This window comes from Sclerotinia sclerotiorum, genomic scaffold (genome assembly GCF_000146945.2).
Source record: "Sclerotinia sclerotiorum 1980 UF-70 scaffold_3 genomic scaffold, whole genome shotgun sequence".
Taxonomy (NCBI): domain Eukaryota; kingdom Fungi; phylum Ascomycota; class Leotiomycetes; order Helotiales; family Sclerotiniaceae; genus Sclerotinia; species Sclerotinia sclerotiorum.
The window spans coordinates 1817592-1843886 of record NW_001820833.1 but is presented as its reverse complement, the minus strand read 5'-3'; the positions used below and the strand labels follow the sequence as shown (position 1 = coordinate 1843886).

Here is a 26295-nt window from a genome sequence, read left to right as displayed (position 1 = left end):
CCCTTTGTGAGGACCCAATAACGGCATGGAACGGCTGTACAGAGTAGTCTGGTGAATGTACGATAAAGAAAGTACAGTAAGGGTAATATTTCGGGTGACCTTTTTTTTTATTTGCTGCAATACGATAGCGAAATAGAGAAGTAACTCGCGAGATTCGATTCCTTGGTTTTAGTCTGAACGTGTTCGTTCCTTTACTGGTTGATAAATATTATTCCCAGGTTGAGCTGAAATCGAATATTGTTTGGGAACGGCTTATGTTGCTTCGATGTTACCGTAGTTTTTTTTTCGAAGTTTCGCGATACCAGCGCAAAAGGAATGAAGAATGGAGGGATAAATAAAAAGGGAGAAAATTGAGAAGGTATCCTGTTCTTATAAAAACCCTCTCTTTCCCTCTTCTTTAACAAAGGTGGAAGGTCGAAATTATTGTAGAAGAAGCGAAAATGTTTGTTATCATCTAGTTCATGTACATGCTCATGTTCATTCTCATGTTCATGCGGATATCATCATGTTCATGGTCATGGTTGTGGTCGTGGTTGTAGTTGTAGTTTTGGTTGTGGTTATGGACATATTCATGGTTATGATGATGATTATTAAAGTTGGGGAATCGTTTCTTATGAACCTAGGAAATCTTTTAACTTATCCATGGCGTTCGTCTCTTCTGGGGAGGCCGGTAAGTTAGTTAGTTAGTTACCTGGGTAGGTAGTTAGTTTTAGTCAGTTAGAATTTATTAGAAAGGTTTCAAGGGAAAGAGATTCCCTCCTTCTCCTTCTCCTTCTCCTTCTCCTTCTCCTTGCCCTTCCCCTTCGGAGGTTTATCAATTAAAGGGTCTTGACTTTGGTACTAGGTAGAAGGAACTAGGTAGATATGGACTATCCCAGCTACTCTGTAGATCAATAAACTAACAAGATTTTATTATATGAAGATGAGAATGAATATAGATTAAATGTTGAATACGGAGTATCGGTGAAGGGAATATTTATTATAGGACCCTAGCATATTCTAGGATTTATATCGAATAAGGAACCTGGAGATATAAGTTACTAGATAGTTGTAGTTGGTTCTAGTAGTAAGTACCTATTTTCTGTGAAATTCTAAAGATCAGAGAACACAGAGTCTGAAGAGTCTAGATGAAGAATTACTCACTCATAACCACCAAATTCATCGACTGATCTCATCACTCAACCATAGAATTCGAATCTATCAAAAACCTCAGTTCATTTGCAAGCAAGCGGTTACTCCGGTCTCCTCCTCAAGATTCTATGGGGTTATCTCTAATATCAACACTTTATGCCTCAATATTATCAAGGTCTAGGTATTTATCTCTCTAGGTACACCAACCAGTATCCTCTAATACAGAAAGAACTCCACCACTCCGGCTGGAGTAATTCATTCCTTAGTCGACAACTCCACCCAAAAAGATACCCAAGATGATCCATTTGTCGCATTGAAGCATAGACCGTCACGAACGCAGCGTTTAATTCATTAAAATAACCAATCGTAGCTATCCCAACTTTTTCAAGACCATCTTCACCCCATCTTTAAAAGTACTGGTGGCATCAGTATTCTACCATCTGATCCTACTGACTACGGTACCGCTTCATGGATAAATGATGAAATGGGAAAATATTAAAAAAAGATGGCGTTGCGCTGCCTTGCCTGTCTTGTCATTGTTTGTTTCTGAGACCGGATCATGCATGCAGTCTGGCTTATCTGTACTTGATCTGTAGAACATACTATGTACATATCCACAGAGCACTGCTTACGGAGTAGATAGATATCAACCTCGGTTACAACAATGAGCCACTCATTATATTCTCTATTGTGTTATTTGTGAAGATTGTATCAGGTCTCATTGCTTTTCTTTTCCTTTCTCTCTTTCTTTCATTCACAGACATTATCCAGTGTCACAGATCATGCGGCCTCGAACCTCCTCCCGTTCCAACTACCTTTCTACCCGAATGTCATCATGTTTCAACAATTCCACTATTCCATACCCCTCAAATGTTCATGGCGGTGTCGTCTGTTTGCGAACAGTTCCTGGAGCTGCCACGCGGTATCATGCAGTATGATCTACAGTACGACAACCAGAACTAAAGAAACGAAAAAAAAAAAAGAAAAAAAGAAAAACAACCTAATAAACATGGTCAAGCATGAACCTTAGTAGATAAATATTTTCCACCATTGACGCAATACTTAGGTTGTGTAACGTCGACTTCAAATACCCCGTTCACTGCAGGTATATCGCTGCATTATCTTGCTCAATCTTGATATCCCAAGGTTCTACTGGTTCTACTGACTCGTACCTACATAGATAAGTACCAACGCTGGACCAACAACACAGTACCAAAATGACAGTGATTGGAAGCATGAAGAAGTGGATATCTGGTTGATTGCTTGTCCCACATCATTGGGTAGATCTGAGAGCAAGAGATAGCCATCAGATATTCTTATGAAACTATTCCGACATGTTGGGTTTTGCATGACGATCGGATACTAAGGATGGGCCTGCTTTCGTTCATTTTACTCGAACTCTGACGAAGTTTCTCGAATGAAGTCGAAAACTGTGTATGGTTAGACCTGGTTGGTTCAATACAACGTATTCTTATCTGAGGGCGTAGAATGATGAAGGTAATCGATAGCTCCTATCTGTAGATCCAACGAAGATATACCATATAGTGGCAGTTCGCCCTTCCCTTCCCATATTTACTACACTGGCTACTGTAAATCTCATGCGCCGTTGGGCGAATAGTGAAGTTGCCATCCAACTACCATCAATAGGGTCACATCCATGAACAACTCCTTGATAAAACGTTCAACAGCAGAAGATATTGAGTTCCCCATTCTCCCCACAGCTAGAAGTACAGTGGAAACCAATCCGAAGTAAGTATCTAGAGACAGGTATTTGAGCGAAAGGAGAGATTTTGAGAATATTATTTTTCTCTGAGTGAAAAGGGGTCAGAATTGAGAAGTAATCTTATCAACGGGAGGAGACGGATAAAAGTAGAAATTCAAACAAACCATCTTAGGTCCCGTGTGAGAGTCACTGGACTGGTTTTTTAAAGATTGCTAGCATTGTTTTCTTCATGTGAATGAACATCTTTGAGAATTTGATAATTCAATAGAATCATGAGGTTTCTTTTCTTTGGTGCTTCTCTTGTTCTGGTGGATGTTTTCAAAAAGTCAATGATGAAAGATAGATGTTTGTCTATGCTTGGATTTCATCGTCTGGATTCCTCACTAGTAGCTGTTATAAGGTTAAAAGGTAACATATAGAAATTTAAGGGCTCAAAGGTATATCACGGTACTAGGTACTCAGTCTAACGTGGAGAAAATACGAGAACATGGAAATGGAACATAGAAGGTTCAATGGAAGTTCTGAATGTATTAGTACTCTACTCTTTGGATTGAGGTACTAGGTATTTCTACACGTAGATTATACCCCTATCCGAGTATGGATAATTCCCATCCTCAACATCAACATCAACATTACCATCAACTATTCTCGGTTTTATTGTTCAAGAGTTATTCTCATCTTAGGTAATTTGATGATTTGAATGACTATATATATAGGTATATACATTATGTATGATGAGAATAATTTTATGATTGCAGAAATACCTGCTCCATAGACACATACCTTGAGCTTGAGCCTGCTCTTAACTTTAATTCTGTCCAGATCATCCAGATCATTAAAAATTGACCCTCTTACTAAATTTCAACCAATGATATCACAACTTTATTAAGAGTAAGTTCGCATCAAAACATCTGTATCATCTAACTTCAACACTCGTTTTTTCTTACTTTTTAACATATTCTACAAGTACTGGAGAAAAGGTACTCACTTAAATCAACCAATCTCATCAATTCCTCTTTGGAGAGATTGTTGGGTTAATTTAATCTCCCTCTAACATCTGCGACAACGAACCGAATACTTACACCACCTACCCATCTACATAATAATCTCGAACAAAATCAACCCTCTTTTATTCCTGTAACTCAAAGTCAACAAATGCGCTCCTAGACTTTCATAATTATCGATTGAGGACAACCCTTCGAACAGTACAACGGCGCCATGGGCCCAGTCCGGTCTTTACGGCGTACGAACCCGCTCACATTGATCGTGGGTGTGGTCTTATGTATCATCATTTTCGTATTTCTATTCTCACCATCAAATGTCGACGACGCAGCATCGCAATTAAGAAGAGCAAGCGCAGCATCCAATCCTCTCTCACCACCCACATCTCCCTTTCGGAAACAGAATGAGGCTACGAAGAGTGGGAAACGCATACCACCACCTGTCATTCATTACCATATGAATAATGTCACCAGTACCGCCGATCCTTTAGGAAATCGAGAGATGGTTCTCATCTTGACACCTTTGGCAAGATTTTATCAAGATTATTGGGATAACCTATTGAAGCTTTCATATCCGCATGAGCTCATTACTCTCGCTTTTATCATTCCAAAGAATAAAGAAGGAAATGCCGCTACAGCAGCTTTGCAGGAGCAGGTTACGAAAACTCAAAAGTCTGGACCGGAAAAGAATCGATTCGCGAGTATTATTATTGAACGACAAGACTTCGATCCACCTCTTGTATCTCAATCAGAAGCTGAAAGACATAAGATGGAGAATCAAAAGGCAAGAAGAGCTGCAATGTCAAGAGCCAGAAATTCTCTCCTTTTCACTACTCTTGGGCCTTCCGTGTCTTGGGTTCTGTGGTTAGATTCGGATATCGTTGAGACTCCTCCGAGTTTGATTCAAGATTTGGCTTCTCACGACAAAGCCATCATTGTGCCAAATTGTTTCCAAAGATATTACGATAGCAAAGATAAAAGAATGTCAGAACGCGCCTATGATTTCAACAGCTGGCAGGATAGTGATGTTGCACGAAAACTTGGGGAATCAATGGGACCTGATGATATTTTATTAGAGGGTTATGCTGATATGGCTACATACCGACCATTGATGGCATATCTTGCCGAAGATTCTGGAGATTCCAGGGCCATCATCCCACTTGATGGAGTAGGAGGAACAGCATTAATGGTTAAGGCAGAGGTACATCGTGATGGAGCCATGTTCCCACCTTTTGCTTTTTATCATTTAATAGAAACGGAAGGTTTTGCGAAAATGGCAAAGAGATTGGGTTGGGATGCTTTTGGTTTGCCTAATTATAAGGTATTTTCATCCTTTGTTTCTCATCTTTTGTTCCTACATGATACGCTCTTTTTACTAACATATGATATTACAGGTCTACCACTATAACGAGTGAGAGATGTCCGGCACATCAATTTCCTACTCATATACCTTCTCACTAGATATTTGAAATGAGGAATAAGAAGAAAACATAATATTTTGGATGGATGGATGAATGGGTGAATAGCTGGATGAATGAATCAGCGGTTTGCAAATGCGATGGAGCTTCTAAGGGAATAGCATATTCATGAGGAGGGAGGGGAACACGCTGGCATTTCCATCAAGTTAGGTATTGTGTATCAAAGCGTAGGGTACTGGAAAATTAAATAGGATTGGGCATTTCTTCGAGTTGGACTGTTTAATAAAAACATACTTCTCTCGATTTGGCTCGTTTTTTTCGGCCTAGTTTTCTTCATGTAGACTTTTGACATGTGCTCTTGTGCTTATATACATACATATCATCGAAAGGAGATCTAAAGTAAAGATGTCATGATGAATTTCTAGTGAAACTCAACCCCAAGCAGAATCTTAAACTCAAAACTTATTTATTTTCTAATTTATCTGTTTATCAATAATTCATACGCATACAGCAGTCATTGAATGATAAAGCCGAGGGATTGGAAATATAAATAGTTCAGGTGGGTGAGTGATGTGTGAATAATTGATTGATTGATTGATTTATTGCTAGCTGGTGTTAATTATTTATTTATTAAATATTTATATTTGTTATATTATGAAAAATAACTTTTTTTTCAAAATAAATAAATTGTTAAAGTGAATGGTTCCTGCGTAGCACGTGCACAGGGCACTAGTCCTATTAGGACTAGATTGAGAAGCTCTCTGTAAGAGAGCTTCGCACTTCCGTAGAATGTTACGTGACGGTTGTTACCCATTAGTGGCTCACGTGCACTAGCCCTGTATATAAAGACCTTCTTACTTAGAATCTTCTTAGTTCTTTAGTTTTAGATTCTAAGTAATTGAATTGACTCCGTTTACGACTTTTCCGTCACATAGAACTTAGAAGAGAGATTAACCTACTAGACCAATATTACCTCAGTTCTGCCCTATCAGCTTCCTGTTACGACGGATCTCACATACCTAACATCACGTGATTAGCATCATGTGATATGAGGATCCCAGTAGGCTCAGCTGTCCCAGTACAACTGGGACAACTGGGAGCACTGGGACGCATGCCACGATGGTCTATATAATCAAGATGGATTTCCTTTGTATAGAGCTTCGTGCTCAAGATCAATCATTTAGTATACTCTACTATTAGTTACGAATTGCATTATTGTCATTACTTTAAGTCCCTGCTTGACGCCTAGTTATAAACCACCTCGAGAGCCTAGAGCACTTCCACGTGATCTAGACGGCAAACCTCGTAACACTTCCCACTATTCCCTGTGTGAGGTCATTCCTTTTAACATAAATATCAAAAATGAAATAATAATTATTAGTAGTTTTTTTTTTAGAAAAAAAAATCAGATAGAATTAAATTGAATTGTTTATATATATATAATTAATTGTTAATATAATTAATTAGTTATTTTATATAAACTTGAAAGGTTTGAAAAAAAATTAATTTGAGATGTCAGTGGTGATTATTTTAAAAACGATATTTTATGGGAATTTTGTATAGAATCTTGTTTAATCTTGTGTTTAATTTGTAATTGAGAGGGTTATTGGTTTAATGTATTGTATTATTGTTTTGTTTTGTTTTGTTTTGTTTTGTGTGGGTGGTATTGGTTGGTAGCTGGTAGTTAGAGGAAATCGGCTTGTAAATTATGGGTATTTAGTGTTAGAGCTGGGGTTGGGGTTAGGATTAGAGCTGGGGTTTTTAGGGGGGGGGGGATTTATTGTTGGCTGGTTGGTTGGTAGGTATATTTGATAGTTAGTTTTTTGATTGTGGGATTGTATGAATGGGTTAGGTTATATATTCTTAGGGATTATTCTTAAATATTAAATAAGGATGCGGGAATCAGCATCAACTTATTAGACTCCAGCTAGCTAATACCTAAAATCTTCTAGATCCGAAGTCACAAAAATACAGCGGAAGAATCTTTTGAAGTCTAGCTGCAAGCAGAGATAAGGAATGTATCTATATATTTTCTATTACAGTCTTCGGGAAGCTGGTTTGGCGTGGTTAGAGAGGAGTTTTTACATATAGAGTGCTGATTGTGTAGATTGGAATGTGCGCTGGTGTGGTGATAGGGGTAGGGATTGAGATGGGGAGTTTAATGGTATGATGATATTATGGTTGATTGTGTTGTGTGAATGAATTGGATATTTGGGGGGTTGGAGCTAGGAATAGGTGAGGGGTGGGGGGGACTGGAGCAGCAGGTGCACGTGGGGCAAGAACAAACGGTATGGTACAATACCAGAGGCGCGAGCGATAGTTGTAGCGGAAAGATTAATAGGGGTACTAAGTTGAGATGTGCATGTGGTGCCATCTGGAAGAAGTAAGGCTGCAATGCTAGTTGAAGCAATACAAAGCACAGTCACACTTCACCTATATCTCGGAAGTGGTGATAGAGTAAGTTGTACAAATATCTTGTAGGGAACTGGGGCCATATATATATATGTTAGTTTTACCTCCGCTAACATATTCAGAGATAGTTTACGACGGATGTATATATGGCAATGGTTTTATCTTATGAGAATGATAAAAGCTTAGGGTTGGGCTGCCGCGATTCATCTCCAGAGCCAGGTCATGAGAAAACTTAAAATACCCAATATCCTCAGCAAGAACAACGTTGCGCTGTACACTATTTGGTGGGGTGGGATAGGATCTTAACCAATGTGATTCTCAGGACTAAGGATTGGATAGATGGAATAAATGACTAGTATATGATCGTGCTCACTATATTGGTTTGACGTTTCGAGTCAAGGAGGTAAACGTTAGCTTGGGCCTAGCAATCGACTGCCCTTGGAGAATGGTGCTAGGAGGAAGGAATTGTGAGAGCTTTTCTAATGATCCATATCTTGCTGGCTAGCTTGCTGCTGAATCTGTAAAAGGTATACAAGGAGTCGGGATCATTGCGAGTTCCAAACATCTGATCGCAAACGAGGTAAGTGGCGTAACTCAAGCTTTTGAAGTATCTCCAAGAAACTGACCAGCGCAGCAGCAAGAAGGTTATCGCAACCAAGAAAAAACGGTGCCGGACAGACGCCGGACAGTCGAAACAATATTGACCAACCTTGATGATAGAACGCTACACGAGTATTATCTCTAGCCATTTTATGACTCAGTGAAATTAAAGCAGGAACTGGCAATTTCATATGCAGCTCCAATCGTATCAATAATTCACACGCCTGCCAAAATAGTAAATTGATGAATGGAATATTGAAGACTGAGCTTGGCTTTCAAGAGTTTGTAGTTTTTGATGTAGATAGTAATTGCTTTCCTCAGCTTACTATCTATCTCTTTTCACTCTAACATGCTTCCCTCAGTAGCTGGCCCAGCATGCTGGCTATAATTCGGTGGTCTCAGGTCTAGATATGGCGATGCCACTGATTACCCCTCAACTTTTGAGATAGTAATCTAACACTTTCGGTTCGAGATAAGAACATACCAGATTCGAGGCTCGATGATATGGTCACTTGGTCGTTTCGTTTGATCCTCGACCGCAAATAAATTTCATATTTCTGACTATGTCAAAGGATTGAAGTTGAATGCAATTGAGGGGACTTTAAATCTGCGAGATTTGTGGTGGTTTGGGTTCTTGTAAATCTTATATGGTGGTTTTGCTGGTTTTGCTGGTTTAATATGTTTGATGTGTGCTAGGTTATGTGGATGGTAAATAGTTGGTTTGGATGTTGCTGTTGAGACAAAACCGGATTGGGGACGGGGGATACGCTGGAGATGCAATACTTTTCCGCTGCTTGTGGTGTAATTTAATAGGGGGTGATATAAACGCTGACGTGGATGCTTGGGTATAGGAAAGGAGTTATACAGTGAGTTTATGGAAAGTGGAGTATGTAAGTGGTGGATACGTAGCAGATTGTTCAGCATATATTGCTATCTAAAATTTAAGTCATCAGAGGATATATGTATACTATGTCTTAAGAGAATGCATTCAATACCCAGTTAGTTGTATAGGCAGTGCTGAGTTTATGCTGAGTTTTCTATTACCCAAGTTTCAAAGCCGTCTAGAGTAAATCTCTCAGAATGTTAAGGCTGTAGAGGTGCTTATGATGTATATCTCACCTTATGGGTACGGTAATCGTGTTGATTTGTGATTTTGTCCCATGATTATTGGGACGAGAGCTAGAAGGTAGTATGTTTCTAACTGCCGTTATGCGGTTATATACATGTATTATGATAGATGATCATCCTGAAAAATTGCGGATAGATAGATCGTCTAGAGCTTGATATATTCTGAAATCAGTTTATATCTTCATTGATACATTTCCCAGAAATTACTACCGGACGTATGGATTGAAACCCGAGCAACTGCAAAAATACCTGTATCTGTCCCAAATCCCAGTTTATACGATCGTACAAGTTCACAAGGGAGGTTTCATCTAATGATGACAAATTAAATAAATACTAAGGATACACTAGTAATCGCTAGTGGCAATTGCTGGCGTGTTGGCTGATTATCAACATAGAGCTAAATTCGCTTAGCTTCCACTTGGATTACTTTTAGACAAGAATTAACATGATGATATACCCGTACGTATCTTCATTCTAAAATCGCGCTTGTTCATCATCCTGTTCCGCGCGAGATACAGGAGGACCGTTTATGACTTGTGACTGCACTTGAGCCGCGGCTGCCTAGACACATCATCTCTAAAGCTCTAGAAAGCGAGCCAGGTGCACTCAAAGCAGAACAAGTACCAAATAGCAAAATCCTAAACATCAATAATACTTTTCAGAGGAGAATCCGACAATAAAACCTTATAATCATTGTGTGAACAATATTAAAACAATATTAAAGCAACACTCAAAAAAACTATTAAAACCATCTAGCCACCCCCCACAAAAAACTACCCATCCACATCCAAACCAACCAACAAAATCTCAAAAAATGGATCTCTTAACCATTTTCATGATTGCCTATATGCTTATTAGCATGTACATCCTACTTTACATACTCAAAATCATCATGACCCTTTCTAAACGAACCATTAGGTTTCAAAAAATGGTTACTCGCTCCATCGTCGATTCCGATAATAGAGCACTAGAGGCAGATTTACAAAGGGTTTCTCGGAAGAAGTAATATGATGTTTTTTTATTGTTGGCTTGAGCTTGCAAGAATCTTCGAGTGGAGTGATTTTCATGCTTTTTGTCTTTCTGATGGATGGATGGTGAGTATTAGATTGTTAGGGAGGAAATAGATAGCTTGCGCTTTTTGAAATTTCTTTAGGAGGAATCTAGTTTAGATTATTGAATAATAAATATTTTTAGAATTACTAAAAACATAGGATCCAATATAAATAAATAAATAATGTGAATAATGAAATAAACATCGTGATTCTTAAGAATCGCAGAATGAGAAAAGAAATGAGTCTCGTATAATCAGTAACTAATAGATCATTCACTAGTTTTTGGAAAATGATATTAAAAAAGTATGCAAAAGTGAAGCTATTCCCTGTTAACAGAGAAAAATCGCAGAAATTTGATGAATGTCACTTATCTAATCCCAACTTTATCTTCCCCCTCCGATGCAAATCATCAGATTAAATACAGGTTACTATCCTGAAGGCTACTAAAATAGCATTCGTGCTTATCAATTGGTAGCGATGAAGGTACTTTTTATGGTATCCTAGGTTGGGGCTTAAGGTGATAAGACGAGAATTGATGTGCTTGTTTTGATTCTTCCTGGACTTTGAATGAAATGAGGGATCCTGGGAAAGTACTAATGATGCAAATATCTGCTATCATAGGATAAAGGAGAAAAAAACCCATCAATAACTCAACGCGGAATAAGTTAAATAGATTTAAAAGGCCGGTAATTGTATGCTGGTGGAAGACATGATCACCCTTTACAGATATCGATGAACTAATTTACCCCTTCCCATCTATAATCTAGGCAACTTTCTTGATCTCTAGGATGATAATTATTAGAGCAAGCATCTTACTCAATCTTTCTTTTCTATCTCTAGTCTCCTCTAAAAGTTTGATCAAAGAGCGGAATTAATAGATGTTTGCTCAGAATGTCGTCTATTGACCAACATTTTATGAATCATGATGTGTTGCATACCTCCCGAAAAACAAGTAACACAAAACTTTGGAGGCAGTTTGCCCTAACCATACTTCTTGATGTGTAAAATTGAACAACATAGAGCATAGTTCAAAGAAAACCTAACATACACACATTGCCTGCTTGTCAGTGCTCATGGAAAAGGAAGTTTAAAATTCTATATATAATCAATCTTTTTTCCACAATAAATCAAAATAGTTCAAACAAGTAACTCAAGCATAATCAACTCTGAAATACTTTGAATATGTCATCACATATGACAACTGGTATTATCCTCGTGGTTGTCGTTGTAAGCGTTGTTTGCATTATTGCATTTCTTCATGATCGTCGACATCGGGGGAAGGAACGGAGAGGACCTGGTCAGCGTTCTCAAAACCATTCTAGTAGAATTCACGCGCTATCAATACGTCCTCCACTTATAGTCCCACCATTAAGAACTGGAGTACGCGAGACTTCTAATTCATCGCCTAGAGAGGCTCCATCACGTTCCCATAGTCGTCCGCCGCCTGGAAAACAAGCCACTCCACTACAAAATTTAAAGGCTATACAATCACCTCAACCTGCCCAATCTCCTCATAACCCTCCGCCTAAAAAACAAGCCACTCCGCCAAAAAATATACAGCCTATACAACCACCCCAAGCCGCTCAACCTCCTCCCAATCCTCCAGCCCCTATTCAAGCCCGGCCGCCCGCTAGAATTATAATCCCCCCTCCTGTTGCAGGCGGACTATACGGCCTAAAAGGTGTATTCCCACAGCCAAAGCGAGGAGGAAGATAAGTGTTTTCAGACGTGGAATAAAAGATGGGTTATTAGGAAAATTTTCTCATCTGTACCTGTATTGAGATATCACACTGGTGTAAAGATGGGAAGCCGGAAAGTCTAGATTGGATGAATGCATGATGGTTTGAAGAGTTTGTTGCTGCGTAAAAGAGCTAGTTTGTTGATCTTTGAGGATATTATGGAAGGCAATATGTAGATGGAGTTCCAGCTTTTTTTTTTTTTTTTGTTTTGCTGTAGATGGAGAATTTGTAGTAAATTTACCCGAGGGCGGTTCAAGGAGGGGTACTTTCCACTCTGTTGAATTTCTATTACTAAACGAGGTGGCATATTGAAAACATTTACCATCAATTAGCTACATTGTATTCGTGGATTTATGTTGACTCGAAAAGAAAAAAATTGATCACTGGATCACTTACTATCGACGACAGGAAAAAGCTGTCATCTGTCCCGCAGATATTGTCGAACCGCAAATACGACCCAGGACTTCGTTACCACGGAAGGCTTATTAATAAGCTATGTACTACTTAGTACATACCTTTGAGTACCTATATTCAAATGATATTTTGTGAAGTGAAAACACATTCGCAACAATTCATCCCAAGTTTAATGATCGGCCCTGTCCTTCCGTGGATCCAAAGCTTATTTAATTAACCCATGTATGGATCTTTACCTCGAGAACGGAAAAGGGGAAGGAGAAAGAACATTTGATTTGTTGCAGTAGCTTCGAAAGGCAGGTACGATAAATGTCATCAATTTCGCTTGCATTGTAAAAAGCCACCTAAATGACACCCCTGGTAAAATTCCATTGGTTTTGCATTGGTTTTGCATTGTGGATGTATAGATCCATCCCACAATGAATTCAATGCGCTTTTGTAATGTCTCATCACACATCACAATCGGATAATTATTCGATATTTTACCGATCAGACACTCGTAAATCTTATTAGTAAGTAGTAAGTACCTGATAAGTATGCTTTTGGCTCCAACAAATTTGATCATTCACAATTCTCAATATTTCAATTAGCCTGATATTTCCTGATAGATGTGATAGATGTGATAGATGTGATAGCAAGACAGATGCTTGAAAACATCACATAAAAAAGCAGATCTAATTTCCTTTCCATCTGTCGTGCGACGTCGAAGGAAGAAGAAAACGTGAATATTAGGATTCATGCACAGTGGGTAATATCCAGGATGTGAGCGCTTGCTTCATGTGAGCTTAGTATCTTCCAAGTAGACCGAGCCTCATTATCCTCATCTAAATTTACGCAAAAATCCTCTCGAAAAGATCTCTTTGTATCGAAAAGAGGGATTGCAAATCCTACGCTGGCTGGAAGATGATAAGAGGATGTGCCAATATTTACCTCGGAGATTGCAAAGCCAAATATAATAATTAGCACAATTTTTGATGACTTGTGGTTGTTTGATTTGAGTGGTATTCCTGCAATGCCGTTGTGTCAAACTTTGGTTGGTATATCTATCTGCGTGAGTAATGATCCACTGTGATAATCCCCATTATTGAATACCTACTGTATGTAGGTATATAGTGTCTTTTAGCTCAAGTCATAAATCAACCTCATCTTAAATAAAGAATTAGTCAGCTTGCCAATTCACGGATTAGAGCATTGTCTAATCATCCTGCCACGGAAGATTACTGTACCCTCCCTTATTCTAGGTAATTACAGATTTGGGGCTTTCGTCAGATATAGTAAAAGCCGAGATGAGATGAGATGAGATGACAAGCAATGAAAAATTCTCAAAATCTAAAACGATGAATCTTTGCCAAGTAAAATATTGAATGATCGACGACTAGTAAGGATAAAAATTAACATTATACTGAAAGCGCTTAGTTTCTCGCGTTCCCCTATCTTTTAGTGTAGCTCTGTCATCGCCTAGCATCATTTCGTATCTCATACCCAGAACTTCGGTGCCATAAAAAACCTTCTTTTGACAGTGGATTAATTTTATGGCTCCAGTGAGTTAGGTTACACAGTTATGAATGAATTATCACAAACAGCTGTGCCAGAACCATCGACCTCATCTCATCATGTGAAAATCAAAAAGAAGGTATGATATCTGATAGGAATAGGCTGCTATCTAATGTGATAACACTAGATAAAGAGCTTTTGGCTAGGGCTGTTCAGTTCTAGTTTGAACCTAATTTAATACATGTCTCCTTTCCTCATTTCCTCAATCACCATCCGTCGATAACGCGGGCTTTATGGCGCTCCACTGAGGATTATGCTTCCTTTAGTACCTATGAAATCTTACTTTAGCTCCGCCCACATCCCTGTATTTACGGTACGGGTGACTTTTCATATTCACTGCGGACATCCCCAATCCTTATCGGTATTGATCTTTTTTTTCTCAATGTGTATTCGCATCTTCTACAACAGCAAACCTTAAGCTTCTCAAGATGTTAGCCACCTCTGTGTCCAAGAAGATAACCATAATAATCATCGCCATCTTCGTCGCCTATTTCGTCTTTCGAGACCAATTATGGTCTTTAGAAACTCCTGTTTTCCTTCAGGAACCCCTCACTAGCTTTACCATTAGTACCACTCACATCACACATACCACACCCGACGATTCGACGCATCTCAATGACGCAAGCAGTTCGACGAAAGGAGAAATCGAAATATCAAAATTAGTCCGCAAATTGCACCAAATCGCACCCCCACAGCTCACAGAACCAGCCGCATGTCCAGGTAAAACGGTAGCAATCGAAGCAGCCACAAACGAAACCGAACGTCGAGATGTCACACCTGTATCCGAAGAACAGATTCAAGCCGCGAGGATCGCGCACGAGAATGTGGTGGATATGATACGGAACTCTTCACATTTAGTCCCTTATACACCTGGATCCAAGGGCATCGTAACGGTAGCAGGCGGAAAATTCACCGGCGCATTACTGGTTTCCATTCGCATGCTGCGAAGAACAAATTCCACGTTACCAGTGGAGGTTTTTATGCCGAATCCAGAGGATTACAATAAACATACTTGCGAAGTAGTGTTGCCATCTCTTAATGCCCGTTGTGTTATGATTCCGCAATATGAAAACCTCACAATTGCGAGATATCAGTATAAGATTTTCGCGGTCATGTTGAGTAGTTTTGAGGATGTATTATTTTTGGATGCGGATAATTTTCCGATTGTCGATCCGATCGAATGGATGGAGGCAAAAGTCTATAAGGATACAGGTTATGTCTTGGTAAGGAATTTTGACGCTACTTGATTTTTTCTTCTTTGTGAGAAATAATATGCTAATAATCTCATAGTGGCCAGATTTCTGGTTAGCTACCACATCTCCCTATTATTTCCAAGTCATCGATATTCCCGCCCCGTCCCTCCTCTCCATCGGCACCACCGAATCCGGCCAAGTAATCATCTCCAAACGCACGCACAGCGACGTTCTCCTCCTCGCCCTCTACTACAACATCTTCGGACCCTCATTCTACTACCCCCTACTAACCCAATGCGACCCTGGAGAAGGCGACAAAGAAACATGGTTATACGCCGCCATTGCACTCGAGAAGAGCTACTTCCAAGTTCGCCAGCGAACCGGAGTCGTCGGCCATAATTCACCAGATGGATATCAAACTGCAAGTATGGTGCAACATAACCCATCGAATGATTATTCCACGTATCTCCAAGAAGAAAAGACTGGAAAAGAACATCCGTTGTTTCGAATCGATGATCCGGAACATAGACCCGAAGTGGTGTTTATGCATCATAATATTATTAAATTATCGCCTGTGGAAATGATGATTTGGATAGGGAAAGCGGAAAATAAGAAGAGTAGAATGTGGGGGGATAGACAAAGTACGATTGATAGGTTTAAAGTGGATTTGGAAAAGAATGTTTGGGAGAATGTTTTGTGGGTGGCTTGTCAGTGGGGAGATAGCTTGGTGAATTGGAATGAGGGGGTTTGTGAGGGGTTGATGGAACATTGGGCGGGAATTGTAGCGAGAGAGGCAGAAGAAGATGTGAGGAAGTTATTTGGAGTCAACAAGAACTCGGTGGTGATAGAAAATAAAGAGGAATAGGGCTTGTAAGACTCGAGAGGCGGATCATAATGTTGGATATGGAGTCGGAAATTGAGTCTACTTGTCGCAGATAGATTTACATGATTTTACGGTGTTACGGACTGGGGGACGGCAAAGCGTGCTCAGACATCGCATGGCGTTGGATGGTATATGGGATATAAATGGGAAATGAAGGTTGATGGGTCCATATCATGATATGATTGTGTTTTTTTCAACGCTGGATGCGAGGATTTGGCAGAGCAGAGGCGGTGGGCTGATTACATTCTTGCATATATTTTTTGGCTAGTCAGGCCGGGGTTTTGGAGATACTTCGTAGCTTTTGAAGGGATTTACTTCGGCACCTACTGAGATTATTTAGGGAATGGAAATGAAAAATTAAGAATAATAATTCGATTCGAGAACGAGGAAATCTCATGTTTTAAAGTCTCTGGAATAGTGAACCGTGATTCATACTTTCCCAATATCGAAAAGGTGACGAAGCAGATGGCTATCTGAATATTGATATGCTTAGTGATGAACATTTTGTATCCTTCTAGCGGCAATTTGAATTCTACCAAATTAATGAATGCACTATCTAAAGACACGCAAATGGATAGTCATTTGACGGAAGCATCTAGCAGATACCGCGAAGCACCAGATGATGTCAATATTATCCTATCTTCAGTTTCCAAATGTGGCAGTCTTTTCCTTTTGGTAGATAATATTCCGAGGGTATATACAGATTACTTGTATAAAATAACTCGGAAAATGAGACTGAAAATATTGATGAGGATGGATGGTAAGATATATATATCAAGTAGATACTAAAGATGACATAACATATCCTAACCAGAAGAAAGGCCAAATATATGTATACGTAACCCAACCAAATTCAGAGACAGATCCAAGTACCAAATCTCACTAATAATCTTCCTTTCCGTACTCCCCGCCTCCAAATAATGTATGCGATCTCCTTAATCTCCTGGCCTCAGGGTAAATCTCACTTACTCTAGCCGACGGCACCATATCCAATCCTAGTCCGCTTCTTCCCTCAATCCTTGGATATTCCTCCGGGAGGCGTACATATTTACGTTTTGTTTTCGCTTTCTTTCCCCAGAGATTACTGAATCCGCTCCAGAAATTATACCATTCATCAGACCATATTAATACTAAAGCTATGATGATTATTGTTAGGGGAATTGCAATCACCCAGAAAATCCATTGCGTGAGATCCATATTGCGTACGTCGTTGGTATTCATGCCCAGGATAGATGCGACGGTGCTGAGGGGAAGGAAGATGATAGTTACGATTGTGAAGGCGTAGACGGCAGTTTCTTGTCTGTCTTTGTTTGTGTCGATGCTGCGAAGGTTCTATGTCGTTATGTTAGTGGTATTTTCTGATATATGAGGGCACTTTAAGGAAAAGAGAAGTATTACCCAATTCTCGAGATAATTAGCACGATCATTGATATCCCGGAATACTTCGATACGTTCTTCGATGAGCGCTAGACTTTCACGAAAGAGGAGTCCTTGTACTCCACGGGGATTATTGGAAGGTAACCGATCCATTTCAGGACCTGAGATTTTAGCCTCCAAATCTTCGTATTTTTCTTTATAATGACCCGTTCGCTCATAACCCATGTGATTCGTGGTACGAGGTTCAACAAATGTTGATGTTTTATACTCGTATTTAGGTGCGGGAGAAACTCGGTTCACTCTGTCAATTTCAATATTCTGCCGCGATTGAGAGTACTGAGCGTCGTTGAGGACTTCTCTTTGAGTTTCTAGCGTTTCTAGAATAACAGAAATTTCTTGTTTGAGATCAGTTATTTTACCTTGGTGTTCTCGGTTGATTGGATCTGCCTCGATATCAAATTCCTTGTGGATTGTTAGATGGTTTGCAATTCGCTAATCATAAAATACATACCAGAGATGTCATGTAGTCTATGTAGGTCTCGCAGATATCTGGACATGAGCCTGTTAAATCTTGTGAAAGCTGGGAACTTATGAGGGAAACCAAATCGAATGGGGAAAAAACGACGTAGTCCGAAAGCTGATATTTCGATAGATTCTGGATAGTTTCCCTCATGCCTTCATTTTTGAGCTCTATACATAGATTCATGTGCGTGAGCCATGGACCGGCCATGTCTTTTGTAAAAGCCAATGCCATGAGAAGATGTAACCATGCTCGAGGTAACTTCTCGGAGATATTGATTTCGCATCGTGCCGCAATTGGTACTTCAGATAGGAGCTCCTTGAATGGCTCCGTTCGTCTTCCTATGAGCTCCATCCACTCTACAATGTCCTTGACATCTCTTGTATCTATACTCAAAGCTCTTTCAGAAAGCATATGTGGCGCCGTGTTAGAATCATCCTTTTTTGAAGACCCATCCAACTGGATTAGACCATATGGAAGCATTGCCTATTGATTAGCTTAGCTCAAATGTAGCCGACAAAGATAGACTCACTATAATTATCTCATATAATGGACCCCAATACTTTTCAGTGGTAGGGCCTGATTCTTGTGGTGGTAGAAAGAACTCAAATAGAGTATCTGCAGCATTGGCGAGTTCCACCTGTAATTCATATGTCGCCCTTAGTGATTGGTCGGCCTGAATTTTACTTTCAACCTCATGCAAAATATCATAAAATTGCTTTCTTGTATGACTTGGGCAAGCCCTGTAGGTAAGTCGCTCGCTAATATTAGTTTTCTGCATAAGGTAGTCATCGATCTCCTTTAGGTCATCATGCAGTAAAATTTCGTTGACACCTGCGACGAGATTAGAGGCTGTCGAGTCTTTGGGGGTCTTTGCACTAGTGGGCATTTCGATTTGTGTATTCATCCAGTTGAACACGTGGAATTCATGCGAAACAGCTTTTTTGGTTGCCATAGAAGTATCAGGGCCATCTTTTTCAGAGTTCTGGCTCCCACTCTGACTAAGTCCCACAACCGAACCTCTTGGTGAGTTCAAAATACCCGCTGCAGCCTTTTTTGATTTCCAACTGGCACGTATCAGCCACCTTTCAAACATATCCCATCTCAGGGACCTTACCTAGCTTTAAATTCAAGACAAACTCTTGAGCTTTGCGCTTGCTTGAATATCTTTGGCCAATCTTTTGAGGTGATGGTTTTACCGCCGTACGAAAACTCGAATCCAAGTCCAATTGGCCATAGTTCGAAGAAATGTTTTACAAAGTCCTAAGTGAATTTTAGCTACTATACCAGAGGCTGTAAAATGCAACAGAGATTCTCACAATCCATGTTTTACATTCTTCAATGGGAAATGACCACAAGGAAGAGCCTGAATCTGAAACGAGAAGTGTTCGTATTGGTGAATCAGGATTATCGTTCCGATATGGAAGGATCGAAATAGATTCTTTGTTTGATTGTAGTGCGGATAATCCAGCGCATGAAATAATAGAAGCTAAGAGTAAGTCAGCTTCCTATGTTCCAAAGATGATCGGCGGCTCTAAATACAATCGTCTAGGATGAGAAACCAAGCTTGCCCAATATGGAAGCAAGACCCCGCTGGTGTGTCTGGGAGATGGCATACGGCCTGTCTCAGATCCCGCTCTTTTGGTGTCATAGATTGACGTGTTTGCATCAAAGTGAGTGGGGGGTGTGATGATGGCTGCACATTTGACGGAGTATATTTTTGGAGACAAAAATACGGTAGACAAATCCATGTAAGTTTCCTTGCTTTAGATGACGCGGAGGGAGTTTCATCTCGTAGTGGTTCTTGTAGAAGCTTTGGAATCATACGCTTGACTTTTGCGCGGCCAGAAACCTGCAGTGTTTTGTCATACCTTCTTTTCACGCGGTCTAGTAATTTAGAAATTCCAATTCTTTCGCCTTCTTTCAGTCCGTCAAGACTCAGTATTCCATTCTGATAAAATCATCAGCTATCAAGAAGTACCTTTTATCCTCATTGGATAAACATACTAGGAAGCCATCGAAGTCCATAGACGCATCCTCAAATCGACTTAAGAATTTAGTCAGTATTGTAAAATAAGAAATGTATCAAGTAACTTACACCCAATTGAAAAGTGGTACAGGAGATCTCCCGGCAGATGCAGCTTGCCCAGGAGCTACGGTGAACTCAACAGAATGCATCCCTCCCATGATACCGTCTCCTGTATAATGAGATCGCAGTATCCTATCAACTTCAGGGCGTTTTATAGTCAAACCTTTATACGATTGCAATGGACGCAATTGATTTTCTTTTTCGGAATAGCCTGAGTTTGAGCCAATGGTATTTTCTAATGGCAGAGAATCTTTATTATGACGCGAAAGCCTGAAAGAATAAGTCTCAGGCTCGGGCATAGATAGTCCAAAATCAGTTTCCGCGGTCCTAGTCTCAGGAACCCCATATTTTACTTCATAGCTATAATGATTAGGCACTCTGTCATAACTTGAACTACGGGACCTAGTGTATCGACGTCGAGTGCGAGTGCGAGACCTGGATCTAGAATGCCGCCGCCTGCTTCGTGACCTTGTACGACGAGTGTAGTAAGGTGATTCTCTTGTAGTCGTTCTGTCCAAGTAATACTCGTCGTCAATTCTTTCTTTAAAGACTTCAGGAGGAGGGACTGGTCTGTGATGCGATGTTGGCTGGTAGGCCGTATAGTAGTCAGGTTGAACATATTCACGGTCTCTACGACGATCGATAGAAGTCGTGGATTGAATAGACGGACTTCTGGGACGGCTGTGAGCAATTCTCGGCGGTGGTAGTCGTGGTGGACTTGGAGAAATTGTGCGGTAAGGTTGTCTGGTTGTCCGCTGATCATCATAGATATTGTACTGATCATTGTCATCATCTACGACAGCTCGGACACCTCGCGAAGGAGGTATCCCAGCAACATGGCGCTGTCCTCGATCACGCCGGCGGTGAACACCAATTTCTGGTATTTGTGTGAGGTTTTCATCAAACCGGACGGGTAATGTTTCTGCTCGACGTGGGCCACGTAGACGCTCATACGGATAGTCATTGCCAGAACTTGCCATTTTTCCTGAGAGAACCTCTGATTCTTGACGCTTGAGAAGCATCTTTGTGGGCAGATGATCAATTTATTTATCAGGATTCCAGCCCCAGTAAGCTGAAAGCTGCCAAGCTGTGAATCTGACTAATGCAGATGTAAAAAACTGCATTCTGAACCCTGTCGTCACACCTTTACCACTGCATAAGTTCGATAGCTCCAAAGACATGGCGCATAGATTGAGTATTCCGTGGAGAAATTCGTAAATCCACTTGTGGTCGGTCTGAACTTATGTTACTATTTAAATTCACATTGAACCAGGGAAGAATGCGATAGTAGCACTCCGGCCATTGATACGGAGTATATGTCACGTGTGCTTGGGACAGAGAATCAACCTCGTGACATGCCATGCCAAGTCGTAAAGAACACCACAATTGCACACAGCAAGTCACAGGTTCAAGAAAGCCACAGAACATACGAACGAATCTCTCCATATTCGGGAAAAACGATGAAATCAAAAGTTACATCGTAGGGTAGAACATTGTATTAACCCTGTGTGCGCAGCCTCGAGTTGACCACATAGAAGTCTCATGATCAATAAGATGATATATTCAACGTCCCACCACTTCTGTCTATCGTCAATGATATCATTCGCGACCTCCGGATTTTTTTACCCGATTCTGCGAAAGAACACCTCGGGTGTGTCCTAAGTTTTATCTAAATGGCTAGAATGGATATAGGATAGTGAAGTAGATTTTGAAACGAGGATATACTCGGGACTGGTGACCTAGCTGAACCTTCAGGACCTCAATCCAGATTGACCAATTGTAAACTGTATTTAAATCTCGAGGCTAACCTTTCCTATACAAAATGTACGATGGGCCTCTTGAATTAGAATTGGCGGGAATACATGTATACATTTCCTACTTCTAGACAAATCACTTCAACCGGCCGATGATACGAGATCAATACTACAGGTAGTTCATGGATGGTCTTTCGCTATCATCAAAGACTAGTTCTCATATTCTACAACGATCCTCTGGATGCAATGAGTGTAGCTACCATAAGCTCAAGATTGCGGGATACCTCCCCGTGGTGGTGAACAAAATTCGATTCATTACCTTTGTCAAGCATTCCTAAGTACAAAGATATTCTATTGCTGGTATACCAATTGAACAATCCTCGTACAATGCTCTCTTAACTGTTTATCGTTGTTCATATTTAACCAAAGAAAAAAACACTAGAAGGACTTTCATGCACACAAAGGGTTTACTTCTGCTATAAAACAGAGCATTGTACTCTTGAATGTTTGAGGGTTTAGGATTCTTCGAGAATATTTCCTTACTAGCACGTACCACAAGAGGTATTGAAGAATAAACCAGCTCTACTTTAACACAACCACAATAATGGAAAGTGAAGAAGTTCTTCCCCCAACTATCCCAATCGAAATAACATTTGGTTTCGAACTCGAATTTGCCATCGCATCGGTACCAGATCAGTACCTCGATCCTAAACCGAATGATCCTCGACCGGTACACGGAATCACGAGACCGTCGAATTACCCAAATGAATTTCTTCCTTACATATGCCCTCCAACTATAGTGGGGGAGGACGAGGAACAAGAAGACTGGGGTCCAGAATGGCACGAGCAATTACATGCTTTACAAGAAGGCATTGCCAAAGTCCTAACCGAGAATGGACTTCCAGCTATTGCTGAATTCGAGCAGGAAGATCCCTCGAAATCCGAAGACCCTCAAATCAATGATTTAAATCTCTGGGTAATCTCCATGGATCGTACCATCATTCATGGCTCCGGCGATCCAGAGAATATTAACTACTATTGGTGGCCAATTGAAATCCAAAGTCCAGCATACGTTTACAACGAAGAAAATAAACTAAAGGTAAGATCTGTGCTTCAAATTCTCAACAAAGTTTACAGGACTAAGTGTGATTTAAGCGCGGATATTCACGTTCATATCGGTAATGGGCAAAAGGGGTTTGATGCCCGCACGATTAGAAACTTTATGGCCTTCGTCTGGACTTTTGAAAACCAAATTGCAACGATTCATCCCCCTCACTACATGACAGAAGAAGCATTTTCAAAATCGTTGAGAACACACAGTAGGCTTGCAATGGTAGAAGCTATGTATCTAGAGAGATTAGTAGAGGATGAAAGAGAAGAGGAGATAAAAGACGTTAGTGATAATTACGCCATAGACACCATCATGGAACAAGTATCCGTTGACAAACTTGTAATAATGCTCTCAAGTCCATCTCTGAATGAAAACCGTTTCACGCAAAGACTTATATATTCCATCTGCAACCTAGAAACCGACATGGAAAAAGTTAAAAAGACCATCGAATACAGACAACACAAATCAACCCTCGACGACGAGGAAGTATACCACTGGATCACCGTCTGCAGAACCATCGTCCATTTCGCCAGCACAGTAGACGAAAACCTATTAAAAGAATTCTGCAAAGAACATCTTCACAAGACTGTAGACGAATTCTCCATCATTGAAGTACTCATGGCTATTGGTCTTCCCACCCAAGCTTACTACTATGGAATTAGAGTCCGCGCCGAAAAACGTAAGAAGGATCAGGAGGAAGAACATGGGAGAAATTTGGAGAAGCATCGCCAGGAGCAAGAGCGGAAACGTAAGGAGGAAGAAGAGAAAAAGAACTTAGAAGCTTTGTTGAAAAAACTTAGATTGGAAGCCGCGGCGAAAAACGCAAAATAGAGGAAAAAAGGAATGGAAAAAAACAGGAGGTTTAACACCGGGGACGGTATAGCTAGTGATTTCCGCAAATTTTCTCTTTTGTAAGTATCAGATCTCGTCCCGTTTGTAGGTATATCCTTTTTCATAATCCATCAAAGGCAGTAAACTGTAGTCCGGGTCACAAACATACTTCATTTCAATTTAATGTATTTTTAGTAACCAAATTTTAAGAACCAAATTCCCTAAGTGATTGATGTGAAGTGCAATGACAATGAAAATAACAATATAACGAACTCTGACTCTCACTCCCCCACCAAGACAGACCCCTTCAAAACGAACCTAAAACCCAAATGAAACCACACTTTAAGCACACAACCCAAAAGCCCCTACAGCATAACATCAATCAATACCCAACCATACATCGCATATCCAAATCCCCCGCTTCCGGCCCCATCAACCCCTTCCTTTCCTTAAATTCCAACTCACCAACGCGAACCCATTTATTCCCCATATACCTATCTATACCTATCCCTCCCCCCTCCCAAACCCCCATCACACAACCACCCCCCAAAACCACCCAACCAAATCAAGGCAACCTAACCTGATAATAATCCTGCAACAAAAACCCACTCTCAGTACAATACCCCACATTTGCCTTCCCCCCATGCGCGAGCGCACACTTGAATCCATCACAGCATGATTCGCCTGTGAGGTGACATACTTCTCCATTTTTGATGCAGAGTTTGCGTTCCTAGAGGTTGGGGTACTTTTAGTTAGTTATTTTGTGGTTGTGATGATTTTGTTTAGGTTGGGTTGGATTAGATTGAGAAAGTGAAGGATTATTAGGAGGGTGGGGATGGGGATGAGAACATACGGTTAGAGAGGCGAATATTTGGGTTGAGAGGGAGAAGAGTAGGAGGATGATGAGACGGGGTTGGAGGAGGTGCATGGCGGTGATGTTGATATTGATGCGATGTTTTTGAGATAGATGGATGGATGGATAGATGGATTATACTTTGTTTGATTGTAGGAGATTGTTCTTCCCAGTATCTTACTATGATTGTTGAGTTTTCATAAAGGAGTTGGATGTGTTTTTTGAAGGGAAAGATAAAAGATGGAATCCTGAGTGAACGTTTAATCCCATGGTTGGAATGTATGGCCGTGCAATTACATCCCTTCCATGCCCAATCTGCATTCCACACTTCCATTCCAGTTTCGCATTACCAACAAGAATTCAGACAATTTACGACCTGTATCTTTCTAGGGAATTCTCTCTATAGAACCAAGCTTTTAACCGTTCAACATCAAATTAGCTATTTATCCTCAGCTCCCTTGTTTTCTCTTCGCCAATAAACATCACCCCCTGGCACCAACAGAAATATCATGACGCAATTGCGAAACCCGGCGCATTAAAAACCAGTCCGTCTTATTAAAACAGTCTTGTTGCACATCTCAATATTCCAGCCGACATCGGCTACTGCCATCTGACCATGGAATTAGGGATGCCGAATAACTTCATGCCGCTCACTGCCTATTATCCATCGGCTGATTCAATCGATATTCAGATACGCATATTGAACACCCTTTCAGTTCTTTAACCTTGGCCAGACAAATGAAATCAAATGAAATCACCAAGCACTAAACCGTGGGGCACCCAAATCACGATATGCAACAAACCTCCTCTTTAGCCATCCTCTCCCCAACAACTTCCCCCCACCCAACCCACCAACCATATCACAACATACTAAACCGTGGGGCACGAAACCGCGATATGCAACAAAGCATCTCTCTTTCCTCCGCTCTTCCCCTCTTCCCCTCTTCCTCCCCCCCTCAATAGCAACCCCCACCCACCATATCAAACACACAGTACTAAACGGTGGGGTACCAAAACGCGATGTGCAACAAATCAACATTTCCCTCACCATACCCCTCATTAACCCCACCACATTTGCAAACCTAGTCCACTGTGGTATGAATCGAGCGCTGTGCTAGCAGGACTCCACATCTTATACCCATAAGCTCATGCCACGACACTTGCGATTGCAGCACCCACACAAGAAAAGGTGTACTGCACAATTGGCCGCTCCACCCTGCCAGTCGCTAGATTGGTGAGCTGGTACCGATACGTAAACTCAAAAAATTGACATCAAAAAGTTTAAGATTTACATCCCCGCGACAATTTCCATGCTCATTGGGCTTGCAGCAGAAAAGAGGGGATAAAGGAATTCTGCAAATAATATTAATTGCGAGATGTCCATGAACGTATAAAATCCATGATCTGAATCCCGATCCTTTCACGAAATCATCATCATCCAGATCATCATTAATTAGCTGAAACCCGCCCCTCTTCCAAAAAGAGAAACCCCCCCCCCCCCCCCCGGCGACA

General features: G+C 40.6%; 10 protein-coding genes across 10 annotated transcripts; 8 read left to right on the top strand and 2 right to left on the bottom strand.

Moving 5' to 3' along the window:
• Nucleotides 1-642: 642 nt before the first annotated feature.
• On the top strand, nucleotides 643-993 carry SS1G_02809 (predicted protein; the record flags this gene model as incomplete). The annotated part of the gene is made up of 2 exons (XM_001596539.1): nucleotides 643-670; nucleotides 923-993. 2 exons carry the CDS (start codon nucleotides 643-645, stop codon nucleotides 991-993), a joined length of 99 nt encoding a protein of 32 aa, XP_001596589.1.
• Nucleotides 994-1636: 643 nt separating this feature from the next.
• On the top strand, nucleotides 1637-2094 carry SS1G_02808 (predicted protein; the record flags this gene model as incomplete). Its single annotated transcript, XM_001596538.1, has 2 exons — nucleotides 1637-1669; nucleotides 1903-2094. 2 exons carry the CDS (start codon nucleotides 1637-1639, stop codon nucleotides 2092-2094), a joined length of 225 nt encoding a protein of 74 aa, XP_001596588.1.
• A 1978-nt stretch (nucleotides 2095-4072) lies between these two features.
• SS1G_02807 (hypothetical protein) lies at nucleotides 4073-5270 on the top strand (the record flags this gene model as incomplete). Its single annotated transcript, XM_001596537.1, has 2 exons — nucleotides 4073-5176; nucleotides 5250-5270. The coding sequence occupies 2 exons, from the start codon at nucleotides 4073-4075 to the stop codon at nucleotides 5268-5270; spliced, it is 1125 nt and encodes a 374-aa protein (XP_001596587.1).
• Nucleotides 5271-7667: 2397 nt separating this feature from the next.
• Nucleotides 7668-8430, top strand: SS1G_02806 (hypothetical protein; the record flags this gene model as incomplete). Its single annotated transcript, XM_001596536.1, has 3 exons — nucleotides 7668-7730; nucleotides 8191-8265; nucleotides 8320-8430. 3 exons carry the CDS (start codon nucleotides 7668-7670, stop codon nucleotides 8428-8430), a joined length of 249 nt encoding a protein of 82 aa, XP_001596586.1.
• Nucleotides 8431-10305: 1875 nt separating this feature from the next.
• Nucleotides 10306-10419, top strand: SS1G_02805 (predicted protein; the record flags this gene model as incomplete). Its single annotated transcript, XM_001596535.1, has 1 exon — nucleotides 10306-10419. The coding sequence occupies one exon, from the start codon at nucleotides 10306-10308 to the stop codon at nucleotides 10417-10419; it is 114 nt and encodes a 37-aa protein (XP_001596585.1).
• A 1228-nt stretch (nucleotides 10420-11647) lies between these two features.
• SS1G_02804 (predicted protein) lies at nucleotides 11648-12181 on the top strand (the record flags this gene model as incomplete). Its single annotated transcript, XM_001596534.1, has 1 exon — nucleotides 11648-12181. The coding sequence occupies one exon, from the start codon at nucleotides 11648-11650 to the stop codon at nucleotides 12179-12181; it is 534 nt and encodes a 177-aa protein (XP_001596584.1).
• A 2419-nt stretch (nucleotides 12182-14600) lies between these two features.
• SS1G_02803 (hypothetical protein) lies at nucleotides 14601-16230 on the top strand (the record flags this gene model as incomplete). Its single annotated transcript, XM_001596533.1, has 2 exons — nucleotides 14601-15395; nucleotides 15463-16230. The coding sequence occupies 2 exons, from the start codon at nucleotides 14601-14603 to the stop codon at nucleotides 16228-16230; spliced, it is 1563 nt and encodes a 520-aa protein (XP_001596583.1).
• A 900-nt stretch (nucleotides 16231-17130) lies between these two features.
• On the bottom strand, nucleotides 17131-21256 carry SS1G_02802 (hypothetical protein; the record flags this gene model as incomplete). Its single annotated transcript, XM_001596532.1, has 10 exons — nucleotides 17131-17580; nucleotides 17647-18087; nucleotides 18137-18631; nucleotides 18678-19196; nucleotides 19286-19408; nucleotides 19764-20096; nucleotides 20153-20192; nucleotides 20244-20504; nucleotides 20588-21010; nucleotides 21189-21256. 10 exons carry the CDS (start codon nucleotides 21254-21256, stop codon nucleotides 17131-17133), a joined length of 3153 nt encoding a protein of 1050 aa, XP_001596582.1.
• A 1336-nt stretch (nucleotides 21257-22592) lies between these two features.
• SS1G_02801 (predicted protein) lies at nucleotides 22593-23930 on the top strand (the record flags this gene model as incomplete). The annotated part of the gene is made up of 1 exon (XM_001596531.1): nucleotides 22593-23930. One exon carries the CDS (start codon nucleotides 22593-22595, stop codon nucleotides 23928-23930), a length of 1338 nt encoding a protein of 445 aa, XP_001596581.1.
• Nucleotides 23931-24495: 565 nt separating this feature from the next.
• On the bottom strand, nucleotides 24496-24858 carry SS1G_02800 (predicted protein; the record flags this gene model as incomplete). The annotated part of the gene is made up of 2 exons (XM_001596530.1): nucleotides 24496-24660; nucleotides 24784-24858. 2 exons carry the CDS (start codon nucleotides 24856-24858, stop codon nucleotides 24496-24498), a joined length of 240 nt encoding a protein of 79 aa, XP_001596580.1.
• Between the last annotated feature and the right edge of the window lie 1437 nt (nucleotides 24859-26295).